Raw genomic sequence first — 15,579 nt, 5'->3', positions numbered from 1 at the left:
TGGCCTTCGCTTAACGACAGAGAGCAGCGGCATAGTGGAGTTGTCAGTGCTAACAGACAAATAACATCGTGAAATAGCCCCAGAAATAAATGTTGGATATACAAAATATGCATCCATTAGGACAGTGTGGAAAAATTTGGCATTAATGGGCTATGGCAGCAGATGACTGACATGAGAGCTTTGCTATTAGCATGACGTTGCCTGCAGCACCTCTCCTGGACTTATGGCCATTTTCATTGGATTCTAGATGACTGGGGAAACTGTGGCCTGGTCAGATGAGTCCTGGTTTCAGTTGGTAAAATCTGACAGTAGGTTTTGAGTGTAGCACAGACCACACAAAGCCATGGACCGAAGTTGTCAGGAAGACACTGTGCAAGCTGATGGTGGATCCATAATGATGTGGACTGAGTTTACGTCGAATGGACTGGTCCTCCAGTTTTGACTGGAAATGATTATGTTCAACTACTTGGAGGCCATTTCTAGCCATTCGTGGACTTCATCTTCCCAAACAATGATGTCGTATCACCGGGTTAAGATTGTTTGCAATTAGTTTGAAGAACATTCTGGACAATTTGAGCAAATGATTTGACCACCAAGATTGCCCAACATGGATCTCATTGAACATTTGTGCTAGATAATTGAGAAGTCAGTTTTGTGCCCAAAATCCTGCACCAGCAACACTTCACAACCCATGGATGGCTGTAGAGGCAGCATGGCTCACTATTTCTGCAGGGGACTTCCAATGAGTTGTTGTTCCATGCTACATTGAGTTGCTGCACTATTCTGGACAAAAGGAGGTCCAACACAGTATTAGAAGCTAACCCATCCCTTTTGTCATGTCAATGTATGTGGCAATGTTGGGTATTATTGACATCTGTATGTAACACTGCGCTCATATTTTATACCTGCATCTACTGTCTTCGACTTATTGTCATGAATCAGGATGCAACTCTTTTTAAAGATTCCAAGACTTACCAAGCGGGAAAGCACCGGTAGATAGGCACAATAAATAAAACACACACAAGCGGGAAAGCACCGGTAGATAGGCACAATAAATAAAACACATAAACACACACACATATCCAACCGCACATACACAGACCCAAGCAGACACCATGTCAACCAATCAACAAGAGACAAAATGTCTGCTTGTGTCTGTGTATGTGCGGATGGATATGTGTGTGTGTGTGTGTGTGTGTGTGTGTGTGTGTGCGCGAGTATACACCTGTCCTTTTTTTTCCCCCTAAGGGAAGTCTTTTCGCTCCCGGGACTGGAATGACTCCTTACCCTCTCCCTTAAAACCCACATCCTTTCGTCTTTCCCTCTCCTTCCCTCTTTCCTGACGAAGCATCCGCCGGTTGCGAAAGCTCGAAATTTTGTGTGTGTGTGTTTGTGTGTTATTTTATTGTGCCTGTCTACTGGCGTTTTCCCACTTGGTATGTCTTGGAATCTTTGTTTATATATAAAGTTGATGTGATTTACCAAACAAAAGTGCTGGCAAGTCGATAGATACACAAACATACACACAAAATTCAAGCTTTTGCAACCAACGGTTTCTTCTTCAGGAAAGAGGGAAGGAGAGGGAAAGACGAAAGAATGTGGGTTTTAAGGGAGAGGGTAAGGAGTCATTCCAATCCCAGGAGCAGAAAGACTTACCTTAAGGGGAAAAAAGGACAAGTATACACTCGCACACACACACACACATATCCATCCGCACATATACAGACACAAGCAGACATTTATTGCTTGTGTCTGTGTATGTGCAGATGGATATGTGTGTGTGTACCCATGGCTGTTTCCTTTAATTGTTCGTATGTCTGGCCTTCAAAAGTGAAGAAGTTATGGGTCAGGATGAAGCTGGCTAAGGTAATGAGGAAAGAGGTTTTAGGTAGGGTGGCAGGTGATCGGCGTGAAAGGAAGTACTCCATCGCAGCGAGGCCCTGGACATGCGGAATATTTGTGTATAAGGAAGTGGCATCAATGGTTACAAGGATGGTTTCGGGGGGTAACAGATTGGGTAAGGATTCCAGGTATTCGAGAAAGTGGTTGGTGTCTTTGATGAAGGATGGGAGACTGCATGTAATGGACTGAAGGTGTTGATCTACGTAGGCAGAGATATGTTCTGTGGGGGCTTAGTAATCAGCTACAATGGGGCAGCCAGGATGATTGGGTTTGTGAATTTTAGGAAGAAGGTAGAAGGTAAGGGTGTGGGGTGTCAGTGGGGTCAGGAGGTTGATGGAGTCAGGTGAAAGGTTTTGTAGGGGGCCTAAGGTTCTGAGGATTCCTTGAAGCTCTGCCTGGACATCAGGAACGGGATTACCTTGGCAAACTTTGTATGTGGTGTTGTCTGAAAGCTGACGCAGTCCCTCAGACACATACTCCCGATGATCAAGTACCACGGTCATGGAGCCCCTGTCTGCCGGAAGAATGACGATGGAACGGTCAGCCTTCAGATCACGGATAGCTTGGGCTTCAGCAGTGGTGATGTTGGGTGTAGGATTAAGGTTTTTTTAAGAAGGATTGAGAGGCAAGGCTGGAGGTCACAAATTCCTGGACGGTTTGGAGAGGGTGATTTTGAGGAAGAGGAGGTGGGTCTCACTGTGCTGGAGGACGGAAATGTTCCAGGCAGGGTTCAATTTGAATAGTGTCATGGGGAGATGGATCATTAGGAGTAGGATTAGGATCATTTTTCTTCGTGGCTATATCCTCTCGTCTTGTTATCTGCCAGGTCTCAACCTCCACTAATTTCAAGTTGCCACCGCTCATACCTTACCTGTCTTTCAACAACATCTTTGCCTCTGTACTTCCTCCTCGACTGACATCTCTGCCCAAACTCTTTGCCTTTACAAATTTCTGCTTGTGTCTGTGTATGTGCGGATGGATATGTGTGTGTGTGTATGTGTGTGTGTGTCATTTTTTCCCCCTAAGGTAAGTCTTTCCACTCCCGGGATTAGAATGACTCCTTACCCTCTCCTTTAAAACCCACATCCTTTCATCTTTCCCTCTCTTTCCCTCTCTCCTGATGAAGCAGCGGTTTGTTGCGAAAGCTTGAATTTTGTGTGTATGTTTGTGTGTCTGTCTACCTGCCAGCACTTTTGTTTGGTAAGTCACATCATCTTTGTTTTTAGATATATTTTTCCCACATGGAATGTTTCCCTCTCTCTCTCTTGAAATAAGAACACCGTGAATTCATTGTCCCAGGAAGGGGAAACTTTATTGACACATTCCTGGGGTCAGATACATCACATGATCACACTGACAGAACCACAGGCTCATAGACACAGGCAACAGAGCATGCACAATGTCGGCACTAGTACAGTGTATATCCACCTTTCGCAGCAATGCAGGCTGCTATTCTTCCATGGAGACGATCGTAGAGATGCTGGATGTAGTCCTGTGGAACGGCTTGCCATGCCATTTCCACCTGGCGCCTCAGTTGGACCAGCCTTCGTGCTGGACGTGCAGACTGCGTGAGACGACGCTTCATCCAGTCCCAAACATGCTGAATGGGGGACAGATCCGGAGATCTTGCTGGCCAGGGTAGTTGACTTAACACCTTCTAGAGCACGTTAGGTGGCACGGGATACATGCGGACGTGCATTGTCCTGTTGGAACAGCAAGTTCCCTTGCCGGTCTAGGAATGGTAGGACGATGGGTTCGATGACGGTTTGGATGTACTGTGCACTATTCAGTGTCCCCTCGACGATCACCAGAGGTGTACGGCCAGTGTAGGAGATCGCTCCCCACACCATGATGCCGCGTGTTGGCCCTGTGTGCCTCAGTCGAATGCAGTCCTGATTGTGGCGCTTACCTGCACGGCGCCAAACACGCATACAACCATCATTGGCACCAAGGCAGAAGCAACTCTCATCGCTGAAGACGACACGTCTCCATTCGTCCCTCCATTCATGCCTGTCGCGACACCACTGGAGGCAGGCTGCATGATGTTGGGGCGTGAGCGGAAGACGGCCTAACGGTGTGCGGGACCGTAGCCCAGCTTCATGGAGACGGTTGCGAATGGTCCTCGCCGATACCCCAGGAGCAACAGTGTCCCTAATTTGCTGGGAAGTGGCGGTGCGGTCCCGTACGGCACTGCGTAGGATCCTACGGTCTTGGCGTGCATCCGTGCGTCGCTGCGGTCCGGTCCCAGGTCGACGGGCACGTGCACCTTCCGCCGACCACTGGCGCCAACATCGATGTACTGTGGAGACCTCACGCCCCACGTGTTGAGCAATTCGGCGGTACGTCCACCCGGCCTCCCGCATGCCCACTATACGCCCTCGCTCAAAGTCCGTCAACTGCACATACGGTTCACGTCCACGCTGTCGCGGCATGCTACCAGTGTTAAAGACTGCGATGGAGCTCCGTATGCCACGGCAAACTGGCTGACACTGACGGCGGCGGTGCACAAATGCTGCACAGCTAGCGCCATTCGACGGCCAACACCGCGGTTCCTGGTGTGTCCGCTGTGCCATGCGTGTGATCATTGCTTGTACAGCCCTCTCGCAGTGTCCGGAGCAAGTATGGTGGGTCTGACACACCGGTGTCAATATGTTCTTTTTTCCATTTCCAGGAGTGTATATCCCACGTGGAATTTGCATTATATTGCAAAGAAAGTTGTCCAGAAAAAGAAAGCAATAGGAAAGTATCTAGGGGTAATGTTTGCTTTCAAATGATGTCAGAGAGAGAGCAGACACCTTCAGTATTGTTGCAGACAATAATTAATAAAATTATATTGCCACTGAACTGTAACTACATAGTAGCCTGGAGGAGAGCCATTATTGTCTTCTAAGATGGCATGTACCTGGAAGAAGAATAAATCTTACTGGCTGCAAGTGCTTACTACGGATGGATGCTCTAAATGGTTCAAAACTAGATCTCCCTCTTATGTGATGTGCACTACAACATAGTTTATAAAATGTATTTTTCTACCTTGTTATAGAACATTGTGTAATTTTTAGTATGAGATAAATGCTTATTTGATATTTTGATATTTTGAAAAGTAATTGTATATTTTATTGAATTTTTCAGTACCAGTAATGTTACAGGAGACAATAACTTACCTGCAAGAGAGCATTCAGAGAAGCCTTCACCGTTTGATGGAACTCATTTATTTGCTGACTCTTTCTGTTGAAAATGGTATTAAATATGTTTCATGTTATGATTTAAAAGCTGCAAAGGAGTCACTTGAAAGTGAAGATAGTGGTTCTGATACTGAAACAAAGAAAAAACCGAATGATGTCAAAAGTGCAGATGGAAGCACAGAAAAAATAAGGGAAGAAGCAGCAAGTAAAGGGAAGTTTTATGATAAGACAGAAAAACACAAAAAAGATGAAGGTACACATGTGAATACAGGAGAAAATGGCACTGATAAGTCACAGCAATCTGTGGTGTCGGATGAAGAGGGACAAACTGAAAATGTCCTTGCTGTTGCTTGGCAAGATATGGAAACGATCAAAGATAGTTTGGTTGCTGCTCGACAACATGAGTTCTACATGAGGTATGGAAACTTCACATTTAAATGTAGTAGAGCTGTAATAGATTACTGGGTTTAGTAAATACAGTGGTATGAGTATAGGTAACCATTTCATATACAGTGGAGCTGTTGAGTGGAGGATAAGCTTATCAACAGGAGTGAAACATGTACACACAGCTTATGAAATTGCTTTTTTAATCATAATATACTGTTAAATACATATAAACACAGTTCTAGTGTCCCAACAATGTAGCTTGACTGGGGTGAACACCTATGTTGGATGAAATGAGTGAGATGAACAGGGTATAAAAACAGGGGAGTAAAGGACAAGGAGTAGGGACAAAGGGAGAGGAGAAGGAACAGGCAAGAGTTAGGAGGAGAATGGAGAGCAAGGGGAGGGGATGGGAATATAGCACCAGAGAAAGCTTGCTTAGATGCTGACAGAGGTAGCAGAATCAGTGCTGAACATTGTGGTACAGGGATCAGGAATTGAAGTGGTGAGACAAATAGGCGGTGGCACACTTCAAAATGTAAATAGTCATAGACTTTTTGAACATAAAATTAAATTAGGTGAGAGGATCTGGGTGAAGGAATGGGGGGTAATAAGCTAATGGAAGGGACTTAGGAGGGAGAGGGAGGGAGTAAAATGGGAGGGAATGATGATGATGATGATGATTTGTGTAGGACAGAAATTGGTGAAAGACAGTATACATCTACGCAATTCAGAGGAGCTGGAGGTGAGGTGGGGTACAGGAGCATGGGTACTGAATCTGTTAACAATGTTGTACTCAGTAATGTGCTCTGTAATTGGGTAATCAGTATTTGCTTTAACTATTCATGCAGGAGGATGTCTGATTAGTCATAAAAAATTGAGTAATATTTGCTGAAGATTTGGTATCAGTCCATGCACAACAGTGCATGACACCAATATATTCCAAAAAGCCACGTGCTGAAATACAATTTTGCAGGATGTCATATCTCAGGTCCTATTGATTGCAGAGACAAGGGGTCAAATGTTTTGGATGGTTGTATACCTAACAGAACACTGGGCTATCCTACAATACTGGGTCATAATTTAAACATTACACATCCAGCCCAAGCGAAGGTGAAGTGGAAAAAGGGAGAGGTAAAAAGTTTGTAGATAACTATGGCTGTGTTGGTGGAATAGAAGGCTGTGTGGAACAGGGAGGGGAAAGGTGTGTGAAGAACAGTGACTAATGAAGGGGAGTTACAGGAATGCAGGATATATTGCAGGGAGAGTTCACTCCTGTGCATTTCAGAAAAGATGGTGTTCGTAAGAAGGATCCAGATGGAGCAAGCTGTGAAGCAGTCTTTGAAATCAAGAACATTGTGTTGGGAAGCATGTGCAGCCACTGGGTGGTCCAGATGTTTCTTGGCCACAGTTTGGTGGTGTCCATTCATGCAGACAGACAGCTTGTTGATTGTCATGCTCATGTAAAATGCGGCACAGTGCTTGCAGCTTAATTTTTAGATCACATGACTGCTTTCACATGTAACCCTACCTTTGATGGGATAGGTGGTGCTTGTGACTGTACTAGAGACAGTGGTGGTGGGAGGCTGTATGGGACAGGTCCTGCATTTGGGTCTTTTACAGGGATATGAGCCATGAGGCAAGGGGCTGGGAGCAGGAGTGGAGTAGGGATATTGTGTAGGTTCAGCGGGCAGTGGAACACCACTGTGGGAGTGGTGGGAAGGATAGTGGGTAACATATTCCTCATGTCAGGGCACAACAAGAGCTAGTTGAAACCCTGCAGAGAATGTGATTCAATTGCTCCTGTCCTGGGGGGTGGGGGAGGAGGGGGGGGGTGCTGAGTCATGAGGGAAATTCTCCTATGTGGCCAGGTGGTGGAACTTTTGGAGGTGGTGGGTGATTGGTGAGATAAGGCATGGGAGATCTGTTTCTGTTCACGGTTTGGGGAGGAGGGTGGGGAATTTTGGCCTGTGGAAGCATCAGTGGGACCTTTGGTATATCTGGAGAGGGTCTCCAAATATGATGGCCATGAGTAGCTAGACTGTATGGAAGGGACTTCTTGGTATGGAATGGGTGGCATCTACTGAAGTGGAGGTGTTGCTGTGTTTAGTAGGTTTGATATGGATGGAGGTACTGATGTAGCTCTCTTTGAGGTGGAGGTCAACATTGAGGAATATGTCTTATTGGGTTGAGGAGGACCACATAAAGCAAATGAGGGAAAAAGAGTTGAGGTTCTGGAGGAAAGTGGATAGGGTATCTTTGCCCTTGATTGAGATCATGAAGATGTCAGCAATCAATCTGAACCATGCGAGGGTTTGGGATTCTGATTGGTTAGGAAGGATTCCTCTAGATGGCCCATGAATAGGCTGACATAGGATGTTGCCACATTGGTGCCATTGCTGTACCATGGAGTTGCTTGTAGGTGATGCTTTCAAAGGTGAAGTAGTTGTGGGTGGGGGTATAGTTGGTCATGCTGGCCAGGAAGGAAGTTGTAGGTTTGGAAACCATCAGGCATTTGGGAAGGTAGTGTTTAATAATGGCAAAGTCATGGGTATTAGGGATCTTGGTGTGAAGGGAGGTGGCATCATAGTGATGAGCAGGTCACCACGTGGTAAAGGGAAAGGAATTCTGGAGAGTCAATTGAGGAAATGATTGGTGCCTTTTATATAGGAGGGTAGGTTGCAGATAATAGACTCAGGTTGTTGGTCTATGACAGCAGAGATTCTCTCAGTGGGAGCACAGTAACTGATCACAAATGTGGAGGATCTGAGGAGAGACTGGAGATCCTGATGGATTTCTGGAACAGGGTCACTGTGGCACAGTTTGTAGGTAGACGAATATGACAGCTGGCAGAGACTTCCATACAGGTAATCTTTGCCACCCTAAACCACAGTGGTGGATTTTTCAGTAGGTAGGATTATAAAGCTGGGACCAGCTTCCTCAATCTTTATTCTGCCTTCCTCAACAAAACTTTGGCATGAAAATTAGCAGAGAGACGGTGACAATGGAAGAGAGGAGACAGTGGGAGAGAGACACATAGCCAGTGGCAGTGAAAGGGAGATGCTGAGTACGAAGGCTTCTCTATAAAGAGAGAGTTTGTAAAAGAATTTAAAATATTGTTTGTTAAAAGCACACAAATATGTTTGCATGTCAGAACTTTTGGTGAGGAAGGGTGGATGAGGACTGACACAGCTGGTTACCCCCATTTTTGTCAGAGTCTTTTAAGATGAGCATAACTGCCTTTTACTACTCATAACAGGAGCAATTTCAGTTGGTAGGGTATGGCTTTTTTTGAGAGTTTGCTCTGATACTGATGTCATAGGATCTGCCAGTGTCAGGACTTGAATAGGATGTACTGGGTGGGCATGCGGGGTCTTACCTATGCCCTTTCACATGATTGTGACCCATGTGGTGGGGGGCTGGGAGTAGGAATGGCGTAAAGACAGACTAGGATATTTTGTAGATTAGGTGGGCAGAAGGAGTGACATTTTGGGCAAAATATTTCTCATTTCATGGCACAATCGAAAAAATAGTCATTACCCTGGTGGAGGGTATGTATCAGCTGTTCCAGTATGGGGTAATATGTGGTGCACCCAGAAAGTAAGTTTGCCGATGTTGTTTCCTTTAAAGCAGATGTATTTAGTCAGGAAAACTGCACATGCATAACAGATCTATGATGTGACAATCAAATGTCAGCTGGACAGGTCCCCTTTGGTGCTAGTACTGTGGCAACAGTGCTCCAAAATGGCATTTCTTATTCCTGGTCCCACTGCCTGCAAGGTTTGGTCAGTGGCATGTTTCCTTAATGAACAAAATGCAGCATCCATCAAAATTCATTGCCAGCTCTGTCAGATCTATGGACAGAACATCATGATCAAACAGATGGTGCATTGATTATGTAGGCTTTCTTCCAAAGATCATCAAAGTGTCCATGATGAAGAACACAGTGGACAACTGTCCCCCATCAATGATCACTTGGTTGAACTATTTGATCATCTAGCATGCAGTCCTCATCTTGCTCCCAGTGATTTCTGCACAAGAGTTAAGGAACTCTGATCCAAATGCAGGTTTGATTTCTGCCGGTATTAACTGAGTGAAAGCTGCTTATTCTTGGGAATAAGCTAATATTGTTAACAAGAAATGACAGTAAGGAATATATGTATTGATCGGCCAATGTCAAAATACCCAGACTTGTGAATAGGGGTCGGCAAGAGATTTGTGAACTTACTCTACTTATTGCCCAAACTGCCTGTTCCTGAGCCAAAAATATCCTTTTAGAATGGGAAGAGTTACCCAAAATATAATACCATACAACATAAGCGAATGAAAATAAACAAAGTAGACTAATTTTTGTGTTGAACTATCACTCACTTTAGATACTGTTCCAATAGTAAAAATGGCAGCATTAAGTCTTTGAACAAGGTCCTGTATGTGGGCTTTTCACAACAGTACTATCTATCTGAACACCCAGGAATTTGAACTGTTCAGTTTCACTAATCATATGCCCATTCTGTGAAATTAAAATATCAGGTTTTGTTGAATTGTGTATTAGAAATTGTAAAAACTGAGTCTTACTGTGATTTAGTGTTAGTTTATTTTCTACAAGCCATGAACTTAGATCATGAACTGCACTATTTGAAACCAGGCCAATGTTGCACACAACATCCTTTGCTACCAAGCTAGTGTCATCAGCAAACAGAAGTATTTTAGAGGTACCCATAATACTAGAGGGCATATCATTTATTTGTGCTCCCTGCCGCCGTTGGATAAGCAGCTGCAGCAGCAAGTCGTATAACCGTAGCTTACCTATTTGTTAGATAGTTTAATTAATTTCTTTGCGTGTTTTTGGGTACTTGCATTGTTTAATTCATATATTTCGGGCGTATTATAGTATTTGAGGGTTGTAGCATCGTGCCTTAGTACCTGAATAGTGTAAATTCGCGTAGTCGTCTGTCTTCTGTTTTTGTTTTTGAACAGCCAGTGTCGGTTGGTCACAGCCATTGTGCTCCCTGCCGCCGTTGGATAAGCAGCTGCAGCAGCAAGTCGTATAACCCTAGCTTACCTATTTGTTAGATAGTTTAATTAATTTCTTTGCATGTTTTTGGGTACTTGCATTGTTTAATTCATATATTTCGGGCGTATTATAGTATTTGACAGTTGTAGCATCGCTCTTTAGTGTTTACTTCGTAGATTCTTATTTAAATTGCGTGTGAATTTCGTATAGGAGGTGCAATTTCGAGTTTTAGTTACTGTAATCGTAAATTCAGCAGATTGTAGCGCAGTCATTAGGCATTTGTACAGGTTAGTTGATACATTCTTAGCGTGTTCCGCTTGCGTTATCTAGGCACGGACTCGTGTTTCGGTAACTGTTGTTAAACATCGATTAGAATGGACAGGGACTGCGATTGCTGTGTTCGGATGAGGGCTGACTTGGCATCCCTTCGCTCACAGCTGCAATCGGCACTGACTTCAGTCGCGCAGCTTGAGGCTGTTGCCAATGGGCACCACTGTGGGGAGCCGGACTCGGGTATCACGGGGATGTCAACCTCGTCCCATCTGTCCCCTGATCGGTCTGCCGCTGTGGTTGCCCCGGTTGCCGCCCGCAGTGGGGCTGAGCCCTCGCCTGTGGTTGATTGGGAGGTCGTTCCAAAGCGTGGCAGGCAGCGAAAGGCGTCCCTGGAGGCTGATCAGAAAGCCTCCCCGGTGCGTCTGACAAACCGGTTTCAGGCACTGTCTCTGGCTGAGCCAGATGCAGCTGCCTGCCCTGTTTCAGAGGATCATTCTCAGCCTTCAAGGTCCGGGCAATCACAGAGGGTGGGCTTACTGGTAGTTGGGTCTCCAATGTTAGGCGCGTAATGGGGCCCCTTAGGGATACGGCGGCTAAGGAGGGGAAGAAATCCAGTGTGCACTCCGTGTGCATTCCGGGAGGAGTCATTCCTGACGTGGAAAGGGTCCTTCCGGATGCCATGAAGAGCACAGGGTGCAGCCAGCTGCAGGTGGTGGCACATGTCGGCACTAATGACGTGTGTCACTTTGGATCTGAGGAAATTCTCTCTGGATTCCAGAGGCTATCTGATTTGGTGAAGGCTGCCGGTCTTGCTTACGAGATGAAGGCAGAGCTCACCATCTGCAGCATCGTTGACAGAACCGACTGCGGACCTTTGGTGCAGAGCCGGGTGGAGGGTCTGAATCAGAGGCTCAGACTGTTTTGCGACCGTATTGGCTGCAGATTCCTTGACTTGCGCCATAGGGTGGTGGGGTTTCGGGTTCCGCTGAATAGGTCAGGAGTTCACTACACTCAGCTGGCGGCTACACGGGTAGCGGAGGCTGTGTGGCGTGGACTGGGCGGTTTTTTAGGTTAGAAGGCCTCAGGAAAGTGCAGGATGGGCTGCAATGTCAAAGGGTGCTTGGCAATTACAGGACGTGCTTGGATCAAGGAACAGTCGGAATTATAGTTGTAAATTGTTGTAGTTACGCTGGAAAAGTCCCTGAGCTTCAATCGCTAATAGAAAGCACAGAAGCTGATATCGTTATAGGTACAGAAAGCTGGCTAAAGCCTGAAATAAGTTCTGCAGAAATTTTTACGAAGTCTCAGACGGTGTTCAGGAAAGATAGATTAGGCAGAATTGGTGGTGGAGTGTTTGTGTCTGTCAGTAGTGGTTTATCTTGTAGTGAAGTTGAAGTAGATACTCCGTGCGAATTGGTGTGGGTGGAGGTTATACTTAACAGCCGAATTAAGTTAATAATTGGCTCCTTCTACCGACCCCCAGACTCCGATGATACAGTTGCGGAACAGTTCAGAGAAAGTTTGAGTCTCGTAACAAATAAATACCCCACTCATACAGTTATAGTTGGTGGGGACTTCAACCTACCCTCGGTATGTTGGCAAAAATACTTGTTCAAAACCGGTGGTAGCCAGAAAACTTCTTCCGAGATTGTCCTAAATGCATTCTCCGAAAATAATTTCGAGCAGTTAGTCCACGAACCCACGCGAATTGTAAATGGTTGCGAAAACACACTTGACCTCTTGGCCACAAACAATCCAGAGCTGATAGAGAGCATCATGACTGATACAGGGATTAGTGATCACAAGGTCATTGTAGCTAGGCTCAATACCATTTCTCCCAAATCCATCAGAAACAAACGCAAAATAATTTTATTTAAAAAAGCGGATAAAGTTCCACTAGAAGCCTTCCTAAAAGACAGTTTCCATTCCTTCCAAACTGACTATAAGAATGTAGACGACAAGTGGCTCAAATTCAAAGATATAGGAGCAACAGCAATTGAGAAATTCATACCTCATAAATTGGTAAGAGATGGAATGGATCCCCCGTGGTACATAAAAAAGGTTCGAATGCTGTTGCAGAGGCAACGGAAAAACTGACTATGCGAATGTAGACGACAAGTGGCTCAAATTCAAAGATATAGTAGCAACAGCAATTGAGAAATTCATACCTCATAAATTGGTAAGAGATGGAATGGATCCCCCGTGGTACACAAAAAAGGTTCGAATGCTGTTGCAGAGGCAACGGAAAAAGCATGCGAAGTTCAGAAGAACGCGAAATCCCGAAGATGGGCTAAAATTTACAGACGCGCGAAATTTGGCACGTACTTCGATGCGAGATGCCTTTAATAGGTTCCACAACGAAACATTGTCTCGAAATTTGGTAGAAAATCCGAAGAAATTCTGTCGTATGTAAAGTACACAAGCGGCAAGATGCAGTCAATACCTTCGCTGCGCAGTGCCGATGGTACTGTTATGGACGACTGTGCCGCTAAAGCGGAGTTATTGAACGCAGTTTTCCGAAATTCCTTCACCAGGGAAGACGAATGGAATGTTCCAGAATTTGAAACACGAACATCTGCTACCATGAGTTTCTTAGAAGTAGATACCTTAGGGGTTGCGAAGCAACTCAAATCGCTTGATACGGGCAAGTCTTCAGGTCCAGATTGTATACCGATTAGGTTCCTTTCAGATTACGCTGATACTATAGCTCCCTACTTAGCACTCATATACAACCGCTCGGTCACCGATAGATCTGTACCTACAGATTGGGAAATTGCGCAGGTCGCACCAGTGTTCAAGAAGGGTAGTAGGAGTAATCCATTTAACTATAGACCTATATCATTGACGTCGGTTTGCAGTAGGGTTTTGGAGCATATACTGTATTCAAACATTATGAATCACCTCGAAGGGAACGATCTATTGACACGTAATCAGCATGGCTTCAGAAAACATCGCTGTTGTGCAACGCAACTAGCTCTTTATTCGCATGAAGTAATGGCCGCTATCGACAGGGGATCTCAAGTTGATTCCGTATTTCTAGATTTCCGGAAAGCTTTTGACACCGTTCCTCATAAGCGACTTCTAATCAAGCTGCGGAGCTATGGGGTATCGTCTCAGTTGTGCGACTGGATTCGTGATTTCCTGTCAGGAAGGTCGCAGTTCGTAGTAATAGACGGCAAATCATCGAGTAAAACTGAAGTGATATCAGGTGTTCGCCAGGGAAGCGTCCTTGAACCTCTACTGTTCCTGATCTATATAAATGACCTGGGTGACAATCTGAGCAGTTCTCTTAGACTGTTCGCAGATGATGCTGTAATTTACCGTCTAGTAAGGTCATCTGAAGACCAGTATCAGCTGCAAAGCGATTTAGAAAAGATTGCTGTATGGTGTGTCAGGTGGCAGTTGACGCTAAATAATGAAAAGTGTGAGATGATCCACATGAGTTCCAAAAGAAATCCGTTGGAATTCGATTACTCAATAAATAGTACAATTCTCAAGGCTGTCAATTCAACTAAGTACCTGGGCGTTAAAATTACGAACAACTTCAGTTGGAAGGACCACATAGATAATATTGTCGGGAAGGCGTGCCAAAGATTGCGTTTCATTGGCAGGACACTTAGAAGATGCAACAAGTCCACTAAAGAGACAGCTTACACTACACTCGTTCGTCCTCTGTTAGAATATTGCTGTGCGGTGTGGGATCCTTACCAGGTGGGATTGACGGAGGACATCGAAAGGGTGCAAAAAAGTGCAGCTCGTTTTGTATTATCGCGTTATAGGGGAGAGAGTGTGGCAGATATGATACACGAGTTGGGATGGAAGTCATTACAGCATAGACTTTTTTCGTCGCGGCGAGACCTTTTTACGAAATTTCAGTCACCAACTTTCTCTTCTGAATGCGAAAATATTTTGTTGAGCCCAACCTACATAGGTAGGAATGATCATCAGAAAAAAATAAGAGAAATCAGAGCTCGAACAGAAAGGTTTAGGTGTTCATTTTTCCCGCGTGCTGTTCGGGAGTGGAATAGTAGAGAGATAGTATGATAGTGGTTCGATGAACCCTCTGCCAAGCACTTAAATGTGAATTGCAGAGTAGTGATGTAGATGTAGATGTAGATAAGTAAGGAACAGAAATGGCCCCCACTGATCTCTGGGTCACCCCCCACTTGCCAGTACCCCACTCAGACATCACATCAAAGCCATTCTTAACATTACGAATAATGAGCTTTTGCTGTCTGTTGCTAAAGTAAGAGGTGAACCAATTGTGAGATACTCCTCGCTTCTGTAATGGCCCAACTTCTGGAGCAATATTTTGTGATCAACACAATCAGACACCTTAGCTAAATCAAAAAATATGCCTAGCATTCGAAACCTTTTGTTTAACCCATCCAGTACCTCACAGAGAAAAGAGAATACAGCATTTTCAGTTGTCAAATGACTCCTAAAGATGAACTGTACATTTGATAGCAAATCATGTGATATAAAATGATCAATTATCCTTCGTACACAGCCTTTTCAATAACTTTAGCAAACACTGATGGCATAGAAATATACTCCTGGAAATTGAAATAAGAACACCGTGAACTCATTGTCCCAGGAAGGGGAAACTTTATTGACACATTCCTGGGGTCAGATACATCACATGATCACACTGACAGAACCACAGGCTCATAGACACAGGCAACAGAGCATGCACAATGTCGGCACTAGTACAGTGTATATCCACCTTTCGCAGCAATGCAGGCTGCTATTCTCCCATGGAGACGATCGTAGAGATGCTGGATGTAGTCCTGTGGAACGGCTTGCCATGCCATTTCCACCTGG

General features: G+C 44.9%; 1 protein-coding gene across 2 annotated transcripts in view; it reads left to right on the top strand.

Moving 5' to 3' along the window:
• The window catches only part of LOC126355990 (cilia- and flagella-associated protein 206-like), a 315,199-nt gene that overhangs the window by 63,063 nt on the left and 236,557 nt on the right, over positions 1-15,579 (top strand). For both annotated transcript variants that reach the window (XM_050006609.1, XM_050006610.1), the window contains exon 5: positions 5,032-5,500. In XM_050006609.1, coding sequence (XP_049862566.1) covers positions 5,032-5,500 — 469 coding nt within the window. The remainder of the gene's footprint in view (positions 1-5,031; positions 5,501-15,579) is intronic.

The sequence above is a fragment of the Schistocerca gregaria genome, chromosome 3 (genome assembly GCF_023897955.1).
Source record: "Schistocerca gregaria isolate iqSchGreg1 chromosome 3, iqSchGreg1.2, whole genome shotgun sequence".
NCBI lineage: Eukaryota > Metazoa > Arthropoda > Insecta > Orthoptera > Acrididae > Schistocerca > Schistocerca gregaria.
Note: the sequence above shows the minus strand (reverse complement) of the source record. Positions and strands in the feature narration are given on the sequence as shown.